A 22,947-nucleotide genomic window follows, 5' to 3' on the forward strand; every position below is an offset into this window, starting at 1 on the left:
GCAGCGCATGCTTGTCATACCTCAGAACCGGAGCAGAACCACCTCAGAGCGTCCACATGACCAACACACACTCAGAGCTGTTGTCAAACATCACTTTCTTTAATTCTGCACAGTGTTTTGGGTCAGGTGTTGACACAGAACCCAGAGCAGGGCGTGTTTGACCAGAACCTTTAACCTGCTTACGTCTGAAAACATCAGAGGACAACAGATCGCCATAAACTTTATCAGCTCAGATAAACCGTAACCCACTTCTGTACAACCCAGTTCTGTGTGGACTCAGGTCCGTTAATGAGTCTGAGGGCGTTCAGGTGCAGCAGGAAAAAGCACCGACTTTCAGTCTGGTTTATCATTAAACCCGTCCATCAGTGTGGCCCGGTTCTTCCTCCACGACAGGCTCAGCAGCTTTACGGCTCAGATAATCCAGATGTGAGCATCACTCCGGGCCCCGGGGGGCTCCGGGGGGCCCAGGGGGCCTCAGCCCAGCTCCCCCCGGGGGGCCCAGGGGGCCTCAGCCCAGCTCCCCCCGGGGGGTTCCGGGGGGCCCAGGGGGCCTCAGCCCAGCTCCTCCCGGGGGGCCCAGGGGGCCTCAGCCCAGCTCCTCCCGGGCCTTGCCCTGCTTCCGGGGCATCTTCTTGCTGCTGCTGTCCTCCAGCTCTTTGCTCTTGTAGTAGTGAGGCGCCACCTCCAGCAGCCAGCCGCTGTCGATCTCTATCACCTGTTGGCACAGCAAGAAGCCGATCAGAATTTGGGTTCTGATCCGAACTGACCCGGCTCTGACTTGAACCGAACCACTCCGTTCCTACAACCTGTCCCTCTGGTCTCCTGACGGTCCAAACTGCTCCTGAGCCATTATATTACAACCAGAACCTTCTGGTGGGTCAAACAGGCAGAATCCAAATGGATCTGAATATTAAAAAGCCCCTGAGTGTTTTGTTAAGATTCAAAAAACCTAACATGAAGTTTTACCTTCCACATAATTTTCCCTGACAAGCCAGTCATTACATACCTGTCTGTACAAAAGTCTCTTAAATGAAGTTATTCATTGAACAGTTTGAGATTTTGATGCAGCTTTGATGTTTTTATTTCCTCCATGTGAGGAGCTGGGAATCTGACCAGGAAAGAAACAACGTTTCATTCTGTGGTTATTTATAGTCATTCTTAACGAATGGAGACCGAAGGAAACGGGATCGGCTTGTTGCAGCTGGATCCTTTCTGCCATGTTTGGTTTTTCTCACATTCAGGTAAATAATCGCTGCAGGCAACAGTCAGCTCAAAGGTTCAAGTTGAACCCGTCTGTTATCTGTGGACGACATCTCTGGAGTCCAGGAGTGTTTCTCTCTGAGTGACTCAAAGGTCAGATCAGAGGAACGTGAGTAAAACAAAGGCCTTCAGGAAGCTATGGAGGATAACTGAACAGAGCTGATGAATGTGATGTCAGCGCGAGGCGACACGCTCCCTGCCCGCCGCCTTCAGGGTGTTGTTTACATTCCAAACATGCAGCAGCTGCTGTCACCTGTCTCATGAACTCCTTGGTGGTGAAGACCAGTTCGTGGTAGATGAGCCAGCGCGGCTGCTCCTCGAACAGCGAGCTGTTGGGATGGACGAACACCGTCTGCTGGTGCTTCACCGACCGGTAGCCGCCCTTACTGAGCCGCGCCGTGTGGTAGAAGTACCCGGCCGTCACCGCCTGCCGGGGGACACAGAGGCCGTGAGGGTCAAAGGTCATCAGACAGGGTCACAGAGGACGACATTCAACATGCGAGAGACATTCAGAGGTTCAGTTTGTGTTGCTGCTGCCCACAGGACACAACCAGAAGCAGCAGCTGAGTCATCATGAGAAACTGGTCCATCAAGTTCAATTCTAACTGCAGGATGAGAAAAACAACCAGCACATCCGGTCAAAGCAACAGATCCGCCATGTTGCTTTCCATTCAGCAACTTTTTCAAACATTCACACTGCTGGGAACTTGTTTCCTACTTAAATCTGAACTTTGACCCCTCTCTAAAGTTCATTTAAAAAAATCCCGTTTAAAGCAGAGATCTGTTTTCCTGAGTCACTGTTTCATGCAAAAGTATGCAAATGGCGCCCGAGTCCCGCCTGACGAGTCCCGCCTGACGAGTCCCGCCTGACGAGTCCCGCCTGACGAGTCCTTATCCTGCCATCTGTTGCCCTGGCGACGGGGCAGCTGCTGCTGTTGGCCATGTTATATAATCTGTGTGAACCACATCCAGGCTGTTGTTCCTTTTATGCTTTAAAATCTATCATAAAAGCAGACTAATATTCTAATTTTCACTTTGCTGAATCGGCCCTGACTCTATGGCAGCCTGCAGGCTGCAGCTGTTCCAAAAATATCCTAAACAAATCAAATCTGAACCCTGACCCCTCTCTAAAGGCTCCAGTCTGAATCCGAATCTCAGCTCCGCTGGTCCAACACACCCAGCACCGCCTCAGATAAGCTGCGGTGTCGGTTCCTCTGCTTGCTGGCAGCCTCAGCTCTCCTGGTTCTGCTCCACACAGCCGGGAAGTGAAACACGGATCAGAACTCCTAACAATGAATGATTCTAAAGAAAATTCCCTGTTGGACCCAGCGTGTCTCTGAGATTTGCCTCCCGAAGTCGTAGTTTTGTCTGTGAAAGAACCGACGCCTTCAGGCCTGAGCAGCTTCCAGGGATCAGGATTAGAAAAGGAGTTTATTCGTCTGGCGAAGCAACAGAAAACAGAAACAATGAAATGTTCTGATGTCATCACACACACTGTCACAGAAATCATTTAATAACTGTTTATGTTCCTGATGAATGTCTGATGAAGCTCAGTGAAGATCTGAGACAGAAAACTGCAAGCAGCAGCAGGTCAAAGGTCAATGAATCACGACACACATGTGGTTTTAACATCAGAGGGAGTTTGGTGTGATGTCTCCTGCTGCTCAGAGATCGGACCTGGTTTCCCTGTCGAGTCTTTGTGAAAGAAGCCAGGAAATCCGAGAGGATTTTTAGGAAAGTGAACCTTTTGTTTGGCAGATTTTATCTGGAGACGTCAGCGAGAAAACAAAACAGGACACGTTTTGTTCCTCTTTTCAGACGGCAGGGAAACGCTGTGGAAGGACGACCGCTCTGTGAGCAGGACTGACCTTACGGATGGGGACGTTGTCCCCGCTGCAGCTGACCACCTCCACCTCGATGCGCTCCATCAGACCCTCCAGCTGGTCCCGGACGTCCCGGGCTCGCCTCATGGAGCGGAACTGGATGAAGTTCTCGTAGCACCACTGGGTGGAGTAGCCGCTCTCCACCCACTGGGGACGAAGCAGAGCGGGACACAGCTTAGAGACAGAACCAACAGCTGTCCGGTCCACACGCCTGATCCTCTACCACAGAGACTTTAAACCAAACAGCTTTCATTCAGAGCAAAAGGATTGTTTTGAAGAACAGAATTTATGTTCATGGGGCTCTAACTGCATGCAGCTGCCTAAAAACAAATAGTCACTTTTACTGTTATAATGACAGCACCACAAAATACTGTGATGAACTGTGAGTCCATATTGTCAGTTCTTCAGAACTGCCCCGGCTGTGCCCAGTCTGGCCCGTTTGTTGAATGATTTGCATCTTGCAGTGAACGTTTGCTTTTTTCTCAGAGCTCGTCTGCAGAGCTGCTCCAGGTTCTGCTGGAGGTCACGGCGGATCAATGCGGATCACGCCGTTAACGAGCAGCGCCGCCCGCGTTACCTGTGTGTAGACGTTGAGCAGCACCAGGTGGTCTCCGCCCGGAACCACGAAGTTCATCCTGGCGTTGTCGGCGTGCACCACCTTGTCTTTGGGCCGGTAGAAGATGGAGTTGTTCACCGACAGCATGGCGGCGATGGTCAGCACTTCCTCTGAACACTTGTACCTGGAAACCATGGAAATGATGTTTATAATCGTGTCTGATTGAATTCTTCGTCATAGTGAGAAGTGAAGCTGTACCACTCACTGCTCTGAGGCCAGGATCATTTTACTCAGCATGGGATCCACCGGTAACTCGGCCATCCTGCGACCCAGCTGGAGCAGAACCAAAACAACCGGTTCAGTTCAGACAAACACTCCCTCAGTGATCAGTGATTAACGAGGCAAGCTGGCCGGGAAGCGCCGAGTCATCCCTCACTTTGAGCAAGTCAGTGACTCAGCAACACGTGACAAACATCAGGTGTAGAAATACGCAGAAGATCACAATGGATCTGGTTCACCCAAATCATAGAGCTGGAGAAAACAGATGAACCTGAACGCATCACCAACATCTGATGCCTTCAGGTTGAGAGTCACTCTGAGCCTCCTTTACTTGAATCATTTCTCCATAAATGTGTTTCCACAACCCTGCAGGCATACTTCTATTTATGATTACTGCATAGATAAGGTGATAAGGTTCCTTTTGGGAATAATGAAAATCTGACCTTCGACCTCTGTTTGGCCTCCAGGTATCAGTAACAAGATACTAAAAGCTGAAAAGCATTGATCCCGTGTCATTTCCTCCCATTCAGGGACTTTATCATCATGGAGCTACATGTTGACACCTGATGCAGAGACGCCGCCGTAGCACCTGGAGCTGCGGCGGCGCCCGGAGCTGCGGCGGCACCCGGAGCTGCGGCGGCGCCCGGAGCTGCTGCGGCACCCGGAGCTGCTGCGGCACCCGGAGCTGCGGCGGCGCCCAGAGCTGCTGCGGCACCCGGAGCTGCTGCGGCACCCGGAGCTGCGGCGGCACCCGGAGCTGCTGCGGCACCCGGAGCTGCGGCGGCGCCCAGAGCTGCTGCGGCACCCGGAGCTGCGGCGCCGTCCCTGCATCTTTACCCCGATTAGCTCGGGGCGCCACCACAGTCGTATTACAATGTTGTTTTGTATCGCAGGTTTAGAAGTAAATGCTGAGGTGAGTTTTTCTGGGACGGTGCCGTACGCAGCGCCACAAAGCAAGCTGGGATAAAACATGAACCTTGGTGAGCTCCCCCAGGTGGTTGAGGGCTCCCAGCGCGTACAGCTGCTCCAGGGCCAGAACCAGGGTCTCATGGGGCGGCGGGTCCATGAAGTCAAAGTGAATCAGGTCGTTGATTCCTGCACAGAAACACAGCAGTGAGCTGGGAGGGCAGCGGCGGGCCAACATGGCCGCCGTCTCCTCAGACTGACCTAAGCTCTTCAGCAGCAGCACCACGTTCCCCAGGTTGGTCCTCTGGATCTCAGGGATCGTCGTCTCCTCCATCTCGTGCTTGAAGGCCCAGGCCGTGTAGAGGCGGAAACATTTCCCAGCAGCCACTCTGCCCGCCCGTCCTGCTCTCTGATTGGCTGAAGCCTGAAAGCAGGAGACGCATGATAATTATTGACCAACTACAGCAGAAAATAATGAACATAAAACTGAATCAATAACATAATTTCGTGGAGTTGCCCTATTGGTTTCAATGGCAACTTCAGCTTCTGGAAACTGGACCTGAACATGAACCAGACCTGAGGAGGACCAGGGCGCTCGGCCTGATGGCTCCAGATTGCTAAAATACAAACATCCACAGCTGAGCATCCAGGTAATGCAGATTAATCTGTCAGAAAATCCCCAAACAGAAACAATTCAACTGAGCTCAATGTCAGAGACAAAAAAACTCGTTTTATGGAGCGTATGCAAATATCTGCCTTTAACTCTATGAACATTCAGCATGAATTTATCCCACACTGTGAGGAAGAGTGAGGACAGAGCACAAGCAGGGCTCTGCTGTTGGGCTTCTCAATATATACAATAATAATCAGCTTCACCATCAATAATTGGGAAGCAAGATGCAGTTACTTTGTATTTGGGGGCAGCAGCTACGGTAGCATCCAAAATTTCCACAATTAGTTTTATAGAAACTTCAGGAGAGTCTGTAACGCTCCTGATCTCCACCAGAGCAGCTTCCTCATAAAGATAAAACCATTACAGTCACAGTTTCTCCAATGAACCCTCCTCTGACGGAAAGCCGCAGCCGGTTGAACATTAATGAGAGCAGCGCTTCCTGTACCCTGGAGCAAGGCGTGACGATGAGCGACTCCATGCCCGTGCGCGCGTTGTAGCTCTTCTGTTTGCAGAAGCCGGGGTCGATGACGTAGATGATCCCGTCTATGGTCAGAGACGTTTCTGCGATGTTGGTGGCCACCACCACCTGGAAGTGGAGAGACCAGACAGGAAGTGGAGGTTACCGCTCTGACCCACAGCTGCACCGCAGAGCCGTTTCACTTCACAGGAACTCGTCTGGGAAGAGTTATTGTTCTTCTGCTTCCTGGGATGAAACGTTTCACTCTGTGACTCTCTGGGTGGGAAGCATCGGCGTTCCGAGGAGACGGACTCACCTTCCGGGCTCCAGGAGGAGTCGGGCTGAAGATCTTGGCCTGCATGTCAGACGGCAGGTTGGCATAGATGGGCAGAACCACCAGCTCAGCGATCTTTGACCCCAGACGCCTGCATCTCTCCTGCAGCATCTCGCAGCACGCTTCGATCTCCTCCTGCAAAACCCACAGGAGCCGTTAGTTCCTCTTACGGCAGTTTGATCCATCACAGATACTTCAAAAACTTCCTGAGCATTTAATTAAATCAGTTTCTGACCTGTAGCTTATTAATACAGACACTATAAAACAACATGAGAATGAGGAGTGGATCCATGTTGATGTGAAATGAAGCCAAAGCATAAAAAGTGTGATGCAGCAGGAGAGAAGCTCACAAGTTTCACACCGTAAATACGGCAAGCAGCTCATTCCTCACTGTTCACAGCGACACCGTGTCTTTAATACCAATACCTTCCTGTGGACCGCCACACTGATGCTGCTTCAGATGGCTGCACACAACAGCGCCACCTACTGGTCAATGCTTCCAACTGCTAACTAATAGAAACAGCTGCATACAACTGAGTCCTTTTACTTTCTAATTATCATCTGAAGTGAAAAGTATTCATACCTTCAGGAACCAACTGGAACCATTTCACATTTTTGTGAAGCAGAAAGAAAAGATCACTTTGTTTTCTGGATATTTTACAGGTAAAATTCCTGCTGCTTGGTGTTTGATGAAAAGCGAACCTGTCCGGTGAGGAAGACCAGGATGTCCCCGGGAGCCTGGGTGACGTGAATCTGCAGCACTGAAACCACACAAGCATCCAGGTAATCCGCCTCCGGAGCCTGCACAGCACAACAAACACACAGCAGAACGGTCAGTCCAGACGCTTTTCATTTGAACTTTTACATCCAAATAAACGTCAAGAAAACATCAGTGAGCTCAAAGGTACAGGAAACATTTTATACACAGAAAACACTTGGAACAACTAACTAAAACACAGATAAGTAGAAATAAAGTTGTGTTGTGTGCATTAATATGGTAAAGATGTCACAATGTTCCATAATCTAAGCCAGACTAAAAGTGGCCCAACAGCAGAGCCCTGAGGAACCCCACGAGATTTTTGTTAGCTCAGATTGAGAACTGCCAAGTGACAAAGTTTAATGCTATTGGGAAATAAAAATAAATCAACTAAACATATAAATAATAATGAACAGACATTAAAGTTCAGATTTCTGAAACGTTCAAAATGAAGCAGAAAGGAAAAAATGGACAAAAGAACAAACTGATAGTAGAACCGAATACATTTCTGAACAAACAGGTTAACTAAATAAAGAACCATTTCAAAATTTCATAAAGTTAGTTTTTCCAATAATCCATTACAGATTTTCAGGATAAATTTGTTTCCAAAAATAATCCGGTGACTTACTTTCGTGTAGAAAATGTCGACGGGGAATCTCCTGCCGGGAATCCTGAACACCGGAGCGTCGTCGAAGAAGCAGGAAAATCGCTCCGTGTCCAGCGTGGCGCTAGCCACCAGAACCTTCAGGTCGGGTCGGAACCGAGCGATGTCTTTGATGAGACCGAACAGGATGTCGGTGTGGAGCGTTCGCTCATGGGCCTCGTCGATGATGATCACACTGGAGGGAAAGGAACCGAGACGTTCAGGAACCGAACAGAACGAGGGCCAGAGAGCAGATTTTACTTCTTATTTTTAAAAAAGTTCATTTATTGTGAAGTTCTACTGACTGGAGCTCTAACAGAAATGAATGCATTTTCCACAAACACCTTATTATTCAGAGTTTCCTGGATTTTTGAAGTTGACTGTTTTTTTTTCTGCCCAGTTAAAAAACCCTGAAATCTGATGACAAGAAGCAGATTTGTGTTGCTGTTTCTTTAAAAGTGCTGCTGTAATTAGACACTTTAATGAGCTGAGTCTGCTTTCAGTCAGCTAAAGTGAAACAAACAAATTCAAGGAAAAGATTTTTGGGAATATTCCCCTGGTTTTAATCTGCCTTGTGAGTAAAGCCTTTATTTTGAAAGTCTCCTCTACCTGTAGCTGGCCAGGTCGGGTTCAGTCAGGAACTCTCGGAGCAGCATCCCGTCCGTCATGTACTTCAGCACGGTGCGTTCAGACGTGCAGTCCTCGAAGCGGATGCTGTACCCCACCTGCACGACGCCACCAAATAAAAGGTTAGAGGGATGGTTTGAACCCTGGATCCAGGTCCTGACCTCCGGGCTCACCTCGTTCCCCAGCTTCACGCTCATCTCCTCGGCAACGCGGGCCGCCACAGACATGGCCGCCACCCTGCGGGGCTGCGTGCAGCCGATCTTCATCCCTCCTTTGGTGTAGCCCTGCAACGGAAAAGGCAGGTTTTTATCATTATTTTCCAATTAAGAACTTCCCCAAAAATATATTCATCTGTGTATTTTTTATCTCTGCATTTTAGAAAAACTTGTCCATGTTGGCATGTGATGAAGGGAGACAATCAATCAGGTGTTCATAGTGCAGACTCACGTCCTCCAGCAGGTACTGTGGGATCTGGGTGGTCTTCCCGGAGCCCGTCTCGCCCTCTATGACCAGGATCTGGTGCTCGGTGATGGCGGCCAGCAGGTCCTCCCTGTAGGGGAAGATGGGCAGGCTGCGCCGCACCTCCTGCATGGAGCGCTTCTTCAGCTCGGCCTGCGACAGCGCCGGCTCCGCCTCGTCCTGGACACGCCGCCACGAGGGGTTAAAGCATGTTAGCATGCTTTAACCCCAGACTGCTTTTACTGAATCAGAACCAGGTGCAGCTAAATCTGCCACTAGACGAGTCTTACAGACACAGAAAGTTTTATCTTTTTAATGTATATAGTTCCTGTAAAGTTTTGGCTTCTTTACTGCTAGTATGTTTTAGAGTGTTAACAATAAATTGATGACTGAAAAAAGTAAAATGTAAGATATTTGTGATTAGCAGGTAGGAAACTGATTTTATCAATTAATCACATTTTTTGTTTTTCAGGATTTTATTTTTGGAAATGTGATTTTTTTCCACAGACCTCTCCTTGTGTGTCAGAGTGATGTCAGCGCGCCGAGGGCGGCCATCTTGTTTCGCAAGCCTGTTTCAAGTTTTTATTTGGACTTTGAATTCAAGATACTCTATAATGAAATATTAGGGCCGGGCAAAGATTTTTTGTTTGTTCAGTACAAGAATAAAGTTATAGTAATACGATAATAAAGTCCTAATATTTAGAGTAATTTTATGACAACTCCAACTCAAAAATAAATTAATAATTCTCCAAGACTTTTTCTTATCAAAATTATTTTGTCCTCATAATTTTAATACAATTACATCCATATTCTACAAATATTATGACTATATTTTCTTAATTAAACAAAAACTCTCATAGCTGAGATGATTGAAAATATTTTGTAATATTTGTAATTCCTTATTCAGAAAAGAATGCATGAAAAGAAAAATATTAAAATTTGCAATCAGATCTGAGATAGAAAGAATAAGAAATTTATACTTTTAAGTCATATTTAGCAAATAAAGTTATAAATTGCTGCGAAACTCAAATCAGCTTTAAATGACTCCTGGTCACAAGTCCCAGAATGCACTGCAGCAAGCTGGTGAAGACTGCTCCATAGAGTGTAGCATCTGGTTGCTGCACATAAGGATAATTAATACAAATAAATATTACTGATGTCATATTTTTGACGGTTGTTGTGATAAAACATTTGAAGCCAAGTTATTTGAAGCTCAGCTGCTGTGCCCTCTAGTGGACAGTCTGAGGAACCACATTCTCAGGTCAGAGGGTTGGCTGCTGTCAAGCCCCTTCCTGTCCTCTCCAGGTTTGGGTCCAAAGCTCAGTAAATGCTCTAACTGTAACCCTCCCGGATGTTTCTGGAACATTGTCGGATCATTAAAGCTTTCTGAAATGTTTTCCTGTGCAGCCTGAGTGCTGCAGATGGGCTCACCTTGTCGGAGCGCGTCCCCTTCATGGTGATGGCCGTGCTGACAAAGTCAATCATCTCCTCCTCCTCCAGAACCAGCTGGTACCGGTCCTGCTCCTGCTTCAGGCCCAGCTCGCGCTCCTTCCTGGCTCCGAAGCTGAGAGAGGCCGTCTTCAGCCGCTCTTCCTCCCAGCGGCCCTGCTCCCCTCCCAGCTCCATGGGGGCCTCGTCCAGCTCCAGATCCCTCTGGGGGACGTCCTGCAGGCGGGAGACGCTGGCTGAGCCCGGCTCTGTTTGCTAAGCCACGTTTATGAGATGCTCTGCTCACCTTGCTCCTCCTCTCCTCAGGCATGTAGTAGCGGTTCTTCCTCTCCTCCTGCTCCTTGGCCCCGGCCTGCTTGTAGTCCTTGGCCAGGTCCCGGAGGGTCCGCTTGTACTCCAGCTCCCGCCTCTCGCGCTCCGTCAGCTCCTCCTTGGAGAACAGATACTCGTCGTCTATGATCTCCGCCTCCAGGTCCTCCAGCTTCTCCTCCTCTCTTTTCTTCAGATATTCCCAACGGGAACGCTTCCTCAGCTCCGGCAACTGAACGCAGAGAGAGAAACGTTACAACTCGGCTACAGTCCAGAGAAACCCAAAGTTGACAATATGATACAACCAACCATGTTCTTCTGATCATCTTCAGCCATCTTCAGTCGTTTCTGAGCTTCTTCATAGGCCTGAAGACAGAAGAAACAGAAGATAAAGCTTCCACCTGTAGGAGGCGCTGTTCCCTCTTTAAAAAAAACTCAATCCACCTTTTTATCCGTCCGCTCGGCGATGTTCCGCGTCTTTTCTTTGTCTTTCTGCCTGACTCTCTGGGCGAAGGCGTCTCTCTCCTCGATGTCCAGCAGTCGCTCCCTCTCCTCCTTCTCCCACTCCTCTTCTTCTTCTTTCTTCAGAGATCTGTGGTCCTCCAGGACAGAACCTCCCCTGAAGTGACAAAACACAACTGGCTGTTCACAGCTGGAGCTCAGTAAACTGTAAAAACTGTTTCTGTGCAACTTCAACACTGAACTCTAATCCAGAACCGCACAGCATTCTGAGGGATGTAGGCAGAGGAAAGGCTTTAACTGCTTAACCTCTCACAGCGAGCTAAGCCAGGTTGGGGGAATCAACTAACTAACTCACTCTTTGGTTCCCTTGCAACAACCTGCAGAGTAACTTGCGCAGCAGCCCCTCGTAAAGACATTGAAGTGGAGTGACGGTTAAAACAGGAAAGGTCACGCCACAGTTTGGAAATATTTCAGATATTTAAAACAAAAACCTAATAATGATCAATATGGATTGATATGAAAGCATTATATCCAGATATGTTTTCCAGATGCATCGTCCAGCTCTACCTCTTTGGCGTTTCATCATCGCTCGACGACTCGCTGGCTTTTTTCTGTCTGATGTTCTTCCTCTTGCCTCCTCTGTCCTTGTCTTTCTTCTTGCCTCTCTGTTTGTCTGCCGCCGCCTCTTCGTCGCTGTTGCTGTCCTCCAGCAGCGTGTAGGTCCGGTTCTTCCTGTCCATCTCTATGGCCTGGCGCTCCAGGGCTTTGGAAGGCTTCTCAATAACCTGCTGACGGGGAATCTACCACATGACAGAGAAACGTTAGTGGTCCAAGTTTCATCATCAACCAAAAGACCTTGAACCCAACAGAGGAGCCATTAAGGTTTAGGAAGCTGGTACTTTTTCAAACAGTTCCTTTGCGAAGGCAGAGACGCTCTGGTCGATGTCGATTGTTCCCGTCTGCTCCAGGCGGCTCACCAGGTCCTCCGGGCTGGACGCTTTGCGAGCGATGCCGATCATGAACTGGGAGACGTATCTGTCGCTCAGGCCGAGGATGTCATGGAGACGGTCGTTCACCCCTGCTCCAGCTGGGCCATCGCGCCTGGAGACGGAACAGGCGGAGCAGAAACGGTTTAGTTTGGTCAGGAAGTCGAGACAGCAGCTCCAGAACAACATGTGAAACCTTTAGCAGAATATGATAAAACGTAAGAAGAAAAAACTGGAAATAAGCACAACAAAAAACAACTGAATTATAGGAAACAATTTAGTTGCAACATATTTTTTCCAGACAAAACTCAAAAAATGTTTGTTTAAATTTACAAGTTTGTAAAACACTATAATCAAAGAAGTAAATTTTTAACTAAAGGTCAGACAATTAACAAATATTAAAAAGCAAAGAAAAAGTTTCCATGGTTAAACTTCCTATTTCTGGAAGAAAAAAATTGTTTTTCAGATTATTCCAAACTGAGGAAGATTCTAGGAATAAATAGATGCTTAGTGTTTAGGTTCAGTTGGATTTGGAGACAAGGATATAACAGTTTTAATCAAAACTTGGACTTTTAGCCGGCAAAGCTCGGCTTCTCGTTACATTACTTCTCATTACTGATAGAATTTGCTTTTTCTATCAGAAGCAAATTCAGTTTATGGAAAAACGTTAGAAAACAGTACCTGTCTGTCTTGAACCAGGTTCAGAATAATGAAACTTTAGTCATTGTAGAAAGCTTCAGTTTTTCGGCACTTTTACTCGGAACCGCTTAGAATGTTTAAACAAATCCGTTTTTCTTATTTAAAATTAATTATCTGTCATTTTTAGGTGAAAAGAACCAAAACAACATCAGCAGCTTCACTCACCGATTTCAAAAAGCTCCAACAACGTTATAATAGTTACAAAAATAATAAGAATAAAATATTTTTCTATTGCAGGTGTAAGTTCAGAGTCTGAACGGTTAAAAAATACAAACCACCTCCTGCAGCCATGGAAAAAACTTTTTCTGAACCTTTATTTCCCTGAAAACTGCCAACAAATTCAATTTGGTTAGCTTAGCTTAACATGGGGCGCGCTACAGGGGAAACAGGAAACACGTGACCCAACTCTGCCAGAGTCAGCAGGAGCGTTCACTGCCCCCTGCGGCCACATTAGGAACAACAACAAGTTCAGAACCCATGTTCATATTAAAATGGCATAGTTATTTTTACAGTGCACTACGTTAAACCTCCGAGTTCCTGAGCTGAACTAATTCAATAAACAATGACAAAAAGTAAAGAGGCAAAATAAAAGAGAGAGAAAAAAATCACATATGACGTTGAAAGTCAATCTACGGTAAATTCCCTTATATTTGATGCATCTTATCCGCATTAGTGGCCCTGTAGCTCTACGTCCCTACTAGCTGTAAGATACTACCGTGTCGTACAGCAAAACAAAAAACATTGAAGTTCGGATATTGTGAAATCGAAAGACTTTATCTAGACCAAATTCATCTCGTTTCCATATTAGTTTGCGTGATTTATCTTATTCCCACATTCAGGCTCCCTATTGGAGAAGAGTTCAAAGAAATATACGTCAGAGTCACAATTCATACGTTAGCTTTTTCAGTGGCTTTTTAACGATGTCCATTATCTGCAGGAAACGAGTTGAGATGATTTTATTTTCACAGTTTACTTGGCGTCACTTAAATTCAATGGTTCATTTCCAAGATCTAAATGGACAAAATGTAACACGCTGTTGATTCTGGTTTTATAAGAGAAGCTTCATGTTGAAAACCGCAATGAAGCGCTGCAGCGTGGCTGCGTGGGTTGGGTTTCATATGACAACACTACAGAATACGGATATTGCAAAGCAAGCACGTCAGCCATCACAAAGAGAGGGAACGTCTGAAACAGAAAGCAGCTCCTGATCAGGTCTCCTCCACCAGCGAGCTGAGACCAGGTGGAGATGAGGGCTCCGAGGGCCAGCTGGGGGCCCCCGGCGGTGCTGCTGCTGCGCTGCTGGCTGCAGGCTCCACGCATGGATACAAACCTGTGATCATCGTCCACGGCATCCTGGACGGACCCAAACAGTTTGAAACTCTCTCAGACTTCATTCGTAAGGTGGGACTCACCTGTTAAAGTTCAGAGTAACTCACTGAAAGTTTCAATTACAACTACAATGCTATGACTTTGCAAAACATCTGTTAGCACATTTTATTGCAGTTTTTTAAGACATTTATTTTTTTATTCATTTAAAATACTGTGCAAAAGTCTTGACCCACCGCCAGTTTTTTCAGTATTTTCTTTTCAAGCTGCCAGATTTCTTTCTATCTTTTAAATTTGACCTTGGACTTCTAAATCTTATTTTCTTTGAACTTTGGTTTCTTAGAACATTTTATTTTATTTTATTTGCTGATGCTTTGAAGAGAAAACATCTATGACATTCAGACGTGTTGGGATTTTTGCATCAAAAAACGTATCACAAAAACACAATTTGTTGAAAACAAAATTTGACAGATGGAAATAAAATCTCAGAGGATAATGATGCAGATTCATATCAGGTACTGTATGAAATGTGACTTTCTGATAATTTGGATTACTAGTGTTGATAACAAAACAAGACTGAGTTCAGGATTCAGCAAGACATCTAAATAGAAAATAATAACTTTATTATATCTTTTGAAACATCTGTCAACCATTTATTATTCCAAGTTTTTCAATTCTTGGCAGAAAAAGTAAGTTTTAAACCATGTAGGTTACACTGTAACAAACTGCCCTGTATTTTTACAGTAAAATGCTGGCAGCAGGGTTGCCAGCATTTTACCGTTAATATACAGTACCCTACTGTAATCAACTTTACAGTATATTACTGTCACAAAAGAAATCTTTTGATTACAGCACATTGCTGTTGTTTTTTATCAGATTCACAGTAGACTCCTGGCAGCTGTGTTGCCAGTATATTACCGTTTTCTATGGTACCATTACTGTTGAATCACATACAGCTTACTACTGTAAATTTCCAATATAAAAAACATGAAAAAAAAAAAAACACTTAGAAAATGTAAGTTCCATCATGTCAACATTTATTTGGGAAAAAAAAGAACCAACTCAAACATCGACTCACACGGTGTTTAGTGGGCCACATAATAAAGACGAAGGTTTTGAAACGACAAACGTATGTGTGCCTTAAACCTAAACCTTTTCTACAAGAATGTTGAGGGTAAACTGTCCAAAGTAAGGTCATATTCTGGAAAAACAGTAAGAAATCACCATCTATTTTGTGAAATAAATTTCTTAACTGATTCAAAGAGTATTGAAAAAGCATGAATTGTGGCCTTTTGATTAGTCTGAAATAAAATAAGTATGAAATAAATTATGGAAATAATGCATTGTACAACTCAGCACAATACTTTTTCAATACAAAATATTGACTTTGGGAAGTGAGGAACAATATGATGCAACATAAAACATTTAACTTTCAATCTAATAGCATAGAAAAAAATTGCAAATTTTAGTTTGATAAAAATTTAAATGAAACATTTAGACTTGAATTCCTTAGGGCAAAATCAGAGCTCAACTTCAAAATATAAAACAATGAAACAATATTGACAACACTGCTAAGATAAGTAAACATGGTGCCTGTACAGTCAAAATTACATCTGAAGAACAGAAAGTGGGACCTTAACAACATTTGCTCTTAATTAAAGAGATGTCTTAAGATTATGCTGACCTTTAAACCAAATAAGTCTCTCAAGAACACTCCTGTTCAGGGATAAGTTGCCTTCATGCCTGTAGAGTTTTTGTTTGCTTGTTTTTGCGTGGAGGGGCAACAATATCTATAGCTTGGTTAGAAAGTTCTCACTATGAAATTCCACTCAAAGTCCATGAGGTTTTTCAGCAGAGTTGAAACACGGGGGATGACAGTGACCGACTTCTTTTGAAAAGTTTTCCCTGTCCTCTTGGAGATGATCTTGCTACAGCTGGCCTTGGTCCCTCAGGGTTGAGATCAAGAAAGCCTGAAAATGCAGTAATTTCAGATTAGCATATGATGCTTAAGGAGTCAGGGTTTAATGTGTGCTAGATGAAGACAAACTACTGAATGTTAAGAGTTAATAAAGAGACACCAGCATAACATTTAAACAGTTTTCTGCCAAGTCAACTCTGTGAAACTCCAAATTCCCAGTTGATATTCATTCACCAATTTCACTTTAGCAGCTAATCATAGCAATTCAAGTCAAATTACACAAAAGAAAGAAAAAGAGCTTCCAAACATGTCAATATTTGTAAATATGAATCATCAAAAATAACTTACCTTAGGAGTGGCTCATAAAATGCAGGATTCAAAATGGATAGTCCTTGTAAAGAAAGTTCTAGAGCAGGGTGTCAAACTCCAGTCCTATAGGGCCGGTATCCTGCAACGTTTAGATGAGCCTCTGCTGCACCACCTGAATACAATAATAGGTCATTAGCAAGACTCTGGAGAACTTATCTACACAAGGAGGAGGTAATGAAGCCATTTCATTCCAGTGTTTTGTACCTGTGGCACATTGAAAAACTGCAGGACACCTGGAGGCCTGGAGTTTGACACCCCTGTTCCAGAGGTTGCTTCCACATGTCACAACAACATGTCTTCTTCAGAAATGTTTAAAGAGCCTCCTTACTGTTGAATCTAAAATCATTCCCAAAATGCAATGCTACTCACAGTATACTACAGTATTTTATTAAAAACACTAATAATTGCCCAGAATGCATTGTTTTTCACGGTGCATTACCGTTTCAATAGAAACAGTTTGATACTGTTCAGTTTTTTTTACAGCAATTTGTTACAGTGTGGCTTTTGTAAAGAACATCCACCATTTTTTATTCACAAAATGAAGGAGAAAGCCTCATTGTAGCTTAGATGATGTGAAAGGAACATTGCAATCAAGTTCAGTTCATAAAGTTCATCACATTAAAACTGTGAACAGTTTGAAGCACAGGTGGAGATTTCAGGTGAAGTGAAATCCAGCCTGGCATTTCAAACCCCTGATTTCTGTTCCTCTGTGATTTTCAATTCCTCACAGTGAGTTTTATTTCAGGGAGTGTTACTGGAAACACCTGATGTTGGCTGATAACACTCAGCTGAAGAACTGCCAGCTTGTAATGAGATTTATGGAGTCACAGTTTTTGTTTTAAATGGTTTATTTCTCTGATTTATTTGATTTTTTGACTGATTTGCATGCAGGTGCATCCAGGTACGGAGGTGCAGATCATCAGTCTGTTTGACTACGAGTGCAGCATGGAGCCATTGTGGATTCAAGTCCCAGAATTCAAAAAGGCCATCGAGAAAATCACAAACGCGCATCCTGAGGGGGTCCATGTGCTGTGTTTCTCACAAGGTGAGCGGACTCAAACCGACCCGAGGCAGAGAAAACGTGACGCTGAGTGAGCCAAAAATGGACAAAGCACATCTTTAATTTGAGCTTTTCCAGGTCTAACCTATAAAATCAGTTTGTCTGTCCCACATCCGCCCCTCAGCGCTGCTACAACACGCAGCTATAGACAGCGGATGGATGAATGATTGGATTAGACCCTGAAAATTCAGAGGTTTTTTCTGAATCAATGAAGATGAACCTCAAGGCTCATATGGGCTGAGTGAAGCAACTTGCTCCAACACTTCTTGAATCCCTCATTATTGAAGGATTGTGAAACTTTATGGGTAACAAATATCACAGAATACATGCGTCATTTCATTCCTCCTCCAGCTGTATGGAGTGTGTATGCCGTGTTTTCTTCCACTGAAACGGTTCTGCCTGTTGGAGCTTGTTGGATCCGAGACGTTAGCTGGAATTTCCTCTGGTCATTGATAGACTTCATCACAAAGCCTCCTAATCTCTTTTTCTCATGAACATGGAAAAAAGTTGAACTTGTTGCTGGTTGGAAAAAGCTTTGCAGCTGCAAGACACACCTGTAAATAAAAACCCTAATTCATCTGCAGGTGTACAAATATAACTGCTGCCTCTCTGCTGTCGGCAAAAAATAAACACCAGTTTATTAGCATTAGTGTTAGCAGGAGACTTTAGCATTGGTCTTAGCGTGATGTTAGCATTAGTGATAACAGAAACCTGTTAGCATTAGGGTTAGCTGGAACCTTTTAGCACGTACATAAGAGTCAAATTAAAGACCAGCATAGTCTGAAATCATCTGTCATCTTCATGCAGATTCAAGTTTAAAGCAAATCTTCAAGATGTTTTTCATGACTGGCAGTAATTTTAACGTTATGGAGCTGACTCAAGCTAAAGACTCCAATCTTATCACCAAAGATAATCAGCCCATAGCCGCTGCCTTGAAATGTCCCACATCTACAGTTTGTTTCTGTTAAATCTGCCACAATCAGATCATCTCCATCCAGGTGAACTGATACTGGGAGCGACAGCCGCAGACGACCAGTATCTGACATTTGCCTAATTTAGTTGTTTTGACTTTTTTAAGGTGGTCTAATCTGCCGAGCAGTTCTGTCTACGTTTCCAAACCACAACGTTCACACCTTCATCTCCCTGTCGTCACCCCTGGCTGGACAGTACGGAGGTTGGATGTTTGCTTCAGGGTTTGGGTGTCTTCTCTTCTTTTCTATTTAAAGGAAAAGCAGCACAAGGCTGACAGGTGTGATGTTTTTCCACAGACACAGATTACCTGAAGTGGTTACCTGGCTGTGTAAAGAAGACTGTTTATCTTTTGTGCTACAACGAAGTGGGGCAGAATCTTTCGCTTTGTGACTACTGGAACGGTAGGGGGGGAGCAGGAACTCTGCATGAGCCTCTGGGTAAACAACATAAAACAGACAATATGCTGTATTTTCTCTGTGCAGACCCTCACCATAGAGTCTGCTACCTGAAGGGCAACACCTTCCTGTCTCTGATAAACGGTGAAGTACCTCACCAGCACCTGAAAGGTAAAACCATCGGGCTTCATGGGACCTTTGCTCTTTATGCCATGACTTAATGATGTTTTGTCCTCATAGACCCACAGTGGGTCTGGTTGAACCCACACTGATGCTTAGAACAAATCGATGCATGGAGATGCCAAAACCTTTCGGCAGCTGAACAGAAATCTTTTTTGTCGGAGCAGAAAAGAATACAGAGGCTGATTATATGACCTGTTTAATTCCAGCGATATCCATGTGAAACACTTTGTTCTTATCTGCATCTGCACATCCTCCCCTCAGACTGGAGAGAAAACTTCCTGCGTATCAAGAAGATGGTGCTGATTGGAGGACCAGATGATGGCGTCATCACTCCATGGCAATCCAGGTTTCACCACTTTAAGAAATGTTTTCCCTCTGCGACTCATTTCCTGGTCAAAGGACAGCTGCCATGTTCTGCACCATCAGGACCAGTACTGGACCAGCTTACTGGACCAGCATACTGGACCAGCTTATTGGACCAGCATACTGGACCAGCGTACTGGACCAGCTTACTGGACCAGCTTACTCTGCGTCTCATTCAGATAAATGTGCATCAGAAATCATTACAAACAGTTAGAGGTTTACAATTAAGGAACACATGTTGGTTTGGTGTGAACACAAGAAACAGAGAAGCGGTTATTTTCAGTTTTCAGTTTATCAACATGAAGTTTCGATCAAACCAGGTTTCAGATGCTTTAGGTAAGAAATAATTGCTTCCTCTTTCCTGTGCAGCCACTTTGGGTTCTACGACTTGAACGAAAATGTTGTGGAAATGAGGAACCAGGAGGTAGGTGACCAGCTGGTGTTTTTCTGCAAACAGCTGATGTTTCTTCAACCTCTTTCTACTAAAGTCAATCTAGTGAGAAAGAAACATCTGATAATAGAGTAAAATACCCCTTATAAGGAGGATAAGGGGTAAAATATCCCTTATAAGGGGTATTTTGCCCCTTATACGGGGTATTTTACCCCTCATGAGGGCAGAAATCTGATACATTCCTGGATGGTAAAACTGGAGGTCCAGTCGATTTCTTCTGCGTTGTTTGGAGAATAACTTTCTGTGATTGGTTGGAAAACTTTAATAAGAACCAACTTCAGCTGGAAAATCAGCCAGTTCAAAATGTATTGACCTCATCAATACTTTGATATTCATAAGTTATGATCTTCTGCCTCTGACAGTTTTATAAAAACGATACGTTTGGTCTGAAGACGCTGGACGCCCGCGGCGACGTGTCGGTGTGTGTTCAGTCCGGAGTCAAACACACACACTGGCACTCCAACTTCACCGTGTTCAAAGCCTGCATAGAGAAGTGGCTCATCTGAAACGAGCCAGCAGCACACAAACTCCTGCTGGTTGTGAAGGACAATAAGTAATCGTCCTGTTTTCTCCTGAAGTCTGAAACACTTTGATATTTGTGTTGTTTAACTTTTGCTTCCTAAAGCTAAACATCCTCATGTTTCTATAGATATACTAGAAAAAGTTTGCAAGTGTTAATGTGAAACTAATGTGTTATAAAAGAAAGTTTTAACTGGAACTTTAAGTGCCTTTACAAACAATTGTTTGCAATCTATAATCTATTTTAATATTACTCTAATCGTCCCACTTTCTCCAGACACTTAAAACAATCAGATGGTTCTTGCTGTATGTTATTTTATGGTGTTTTTTTTCAGTTTTATTGTAACAAATGTTGCATATTCTTGCAATAAACACTAGACTTCTGGTACTAAAGCGTTTAAACAGGTGAAACGAAGCATTTGGTTGATTTAACATCTATGTTTTTGTGATCTGCCAATTATATTTCTGGAGTGTTAATCCCAGAGCTGATTTTTAAACTCGACTATTTCTTCCTCAAAGTTCTGCACTAAAATTAAATATCAACTGTTTGAGGAACCCGGTGAGGGAGAGAACCGGTGCTCTGCTGCCCTCTGGTGGTGGGAGGTTCTTCAGCTGAATGGAGACAAACTTGAAATGATGTTTTAAATCTGGGCCTATTTTATTTACATCATCAATAATATTTCATGTTGGTCTTTTCTCTGTTGCTTTCAACACTTTTTCAGTATTTTATATCTTTCAACATTGTGGTTTTCTTTAACACTTCTTCAATTTCTTGCTTTGTGTGTTCAAGAAATCCCAGTGATAAATCACTGATACTAGTTTCTGCATTTTATTGAAATTTGCATAATATTTGCTGTGTTATAGTGACCTAATGATGAAAAGTCAGATCCTGAGCTGCAGCCTGGTGACTCTTCTGTCCTTCAGACCTGATTAGACAGAAGCTTCTGGAGCAAAGCCAGGGCTGGACTTATTGATCCTGTTTGATCACAGAAATCATCCTGTGATGAAAACACGCAGGTCTTCATGCCTGATGATGGAGCTGTCACAGAAATGTGGCTGTCATTTTTAATAAAGGTTTTAAATCAAAATTATGTTTTGTTTATTTTTATTTTTCAAAAAGTTTCTTTTGTTCAGGTCCAAAATAATAAAACACTGGAAATAAGTTTATTGTGAGAAATAAATGACCTAAAATACACAAAACAAAGGATGAAACCTTTAATAAAGTGACGTTCGCGGTCACAAGCACGCGCGTGTCTCTGTGGAGCTGAGATTTGAACACGTGAGCGCTCCCGCTCCGACAGGTGTGACCAGTGACGTCATAAAGGTGACTCCCCCTCCTGTCAGCTCGGTGTGTCGCAACGCGGCTCCGCTCCAGTTTTCCGGAGGTCCAGATTCGTCCCGCGGGTCTCGGTTCTGCTCAGACCGTTTCCCTGCTCTCCTCTCCCTCATGACGTCACGTGTGATGAAGACTCTCCGATCCTCGCGCGGACGCTGAAACTTTGATCCGGGCTGAGCGCGTGAGTCCTCGGGACCACTTCAAAGGTAAGTTCACCGCTGCGCTTCAAAATAAAAGCTGGGAATGTGTTCGTGAAGCTTTGCAGCGCTTAGAGCTACCGGAACCGAACCGAACCGGACCGGGTCGCACCGCTGTGGGTTATAAATAGCAGCAGCTGTAGAGGAGAGTTCAGCCGTTTCCAAAGTTTCCTTTCGGGATTCAGGAACGTGTTGCTTTAAATGTCTCCGCCCTGAGCTCTGCCTGGTTCGGTCCGGTCCGGTCCGCCGGGCCGTGGAGTCAGTGACAGCGTGGCTAAGGACGACGTGTCCCGCCCTGCGGGGAAAACATCCTGCGAAACATCCAGGAAGAGAGCCGGCAGCATTCCCTGTGTTTTCCAGCTGCAGCATCAACTCAGAGCTGCTTCATGGAAAACGGCTCAGTCCAAGTCCAGCAGCGGGTCAGCACAGATCCCCGCAGCGAAACAGGTTTATAACAGATTTCTGATGAACTGAGACAGAAAAATCTGCCTTTTGTGTTCTTCATGGTTTTAGATTGAGAGAGGAAACTGGATCAGAACCTGCAGGAAGCCCTGGAATAATATCTTAGAACTTTGCAACAGGCTTTAGATGGAAGTTAAAAGTCAAACATGTTTTCTGGCCTTTGTGTCATTTTTCTTGTCAACCAGAAAAACCTGAAATGTTTTCTTCAGGCTGATGGTTTTCCTTCCAGCAAACTATCAGTTTTTGCATAAATGAACTCCGATCTCATTTTGATGGAAATCAGGTGTGTGTGTGTGTGTGTGTGTGTGTGTGTGTGTGTGTGTGTGTGTGTGTGTGTGTGTGTGTGTGTGTTGCTCGACATCACACGCTGTGTTAGATCTATGATTTTTACCATTATGCGTTTTTAAAACGTTGCTTTGTGAAGAAACCAGTTTGTGGTTTTGTTTGGTCCATTTGGGGTCGTGGTTCTGATGTCGAGGTAAATTCTGCTAACATCCACAGAGAAGCCTCCATATTTGCTGGACCCTGAAAGCGTCGCCGTCTGCTCCATGACGTCCAGCACAAGGAAGAACGAGCTTTGCCGAATATGCGGCGGGAGTCTCCAGGGAAACCAACGCCGATGGCTGTTTGCGGCCCAGAACAGGAGGAACGATCAGA

General features: G+C 44.7%; 1 protein-coding gene and 1 pseudogene across 1 annotated transcript; one reads left to right on the forward strand and one right to left on the reverse strand.

Moving 5' to 3' along the window:
- Positions 1 to 78: 78 nt before the first annotated feature.
- Positions 79 to 13,667, reverse strand: LOC129379998 (pre-mRNA-splicing factor ATP-dependent RNA helicase DHX16-like). The gene is made up of 21 exons (XM_055060963.1): positions 13,633 to 13,667; positions 11,954 to 12,155; positions 11,622 to 11,854; positions 11,037 to 11,211; positions 10,902 to 10,958; positions 10,570 to 10,824; positions 10,266 to 10,499; positions 8,823 to 9,014; positions 8,549 to 8,659; positions 8,358 to 8,473; positions 7,734 to 7,944; positions 7,051 to 7,149; positions 6,331 to 6,483; positions 6,003 to 6,143; positions 5,146 to 5,308; positions 4,955 to 5,073; positions 3,965 to 4,032; positions 3,721 to 3,883; positions 3,129 to 3,290; positions 1,514 to 1,687; positions 79 to 715 (listed from the first exon to the last, which is right to left on the reverse strand). Exons 1-21 carry the CDS (start codon positions 13,665 to 13,667, stop codon positions 587 to 589), a joined length of 3,192 nt encoding a protein of 1,063 aa, XP_054916938.1. The 3' UTR covers positions 79 to 586.
- A 262-nt stretch (positions 13,668 to 13,929) lies between these two features.
- LOC129379970 (lysosomal thioesterase PPT2-A-like) lies at positions 13,930 to 21,363 on the forward strand (annotated as a pseudogene).
- Positions 21,364 to 22,947: the final 1,584 nt, after the last annotated feature.

Source organism: Poeciliopsis prolifica, unplaced genomic scaffold (genome assembly GCF_027474105.1).
Source record: "Poeciliopsis prolifica strain line A6 unplaced genomic scaffold, Auburn_PproV2 SCAFFOLD063, whole genome shotgun sequence".
In the NCBI taxonomy this organism is placed as follows: Eukaryota; Metazoa; Chordata; class Actinopteri; order Cyprinodontiformes; family Poeciliidae; genus Poeciliopsis; species Poeciliopsis prolifica.

What these genes read in the sequence shown, in the direction of transcription:
- LOC129379998 (XM_055060963.1), bottom strand. Translation starts at nt 13,667, where the DNA reads ATGGACATCGTTAAAAAGCCACTGAAAAAGCTAAC. An exon ending in GCGTGAAGCTGGGGAACGAG is followed by an intron (nt 8,474 to 8,548) that starts GTGAGCCCGGAG and finishes GGCGTCGTGCAG; the next exon opens with GTGGGGTACAGCATCCGCTT. An exon ending in CCCGACCTGGCCAGCTACAG is followed by an intron (nt 7,945 to 8,357) that starts GTAGAGGAGACT and finishes CTTTCCCTCCAG; the next exon opens with TGTGATCATCATCGACGAGG.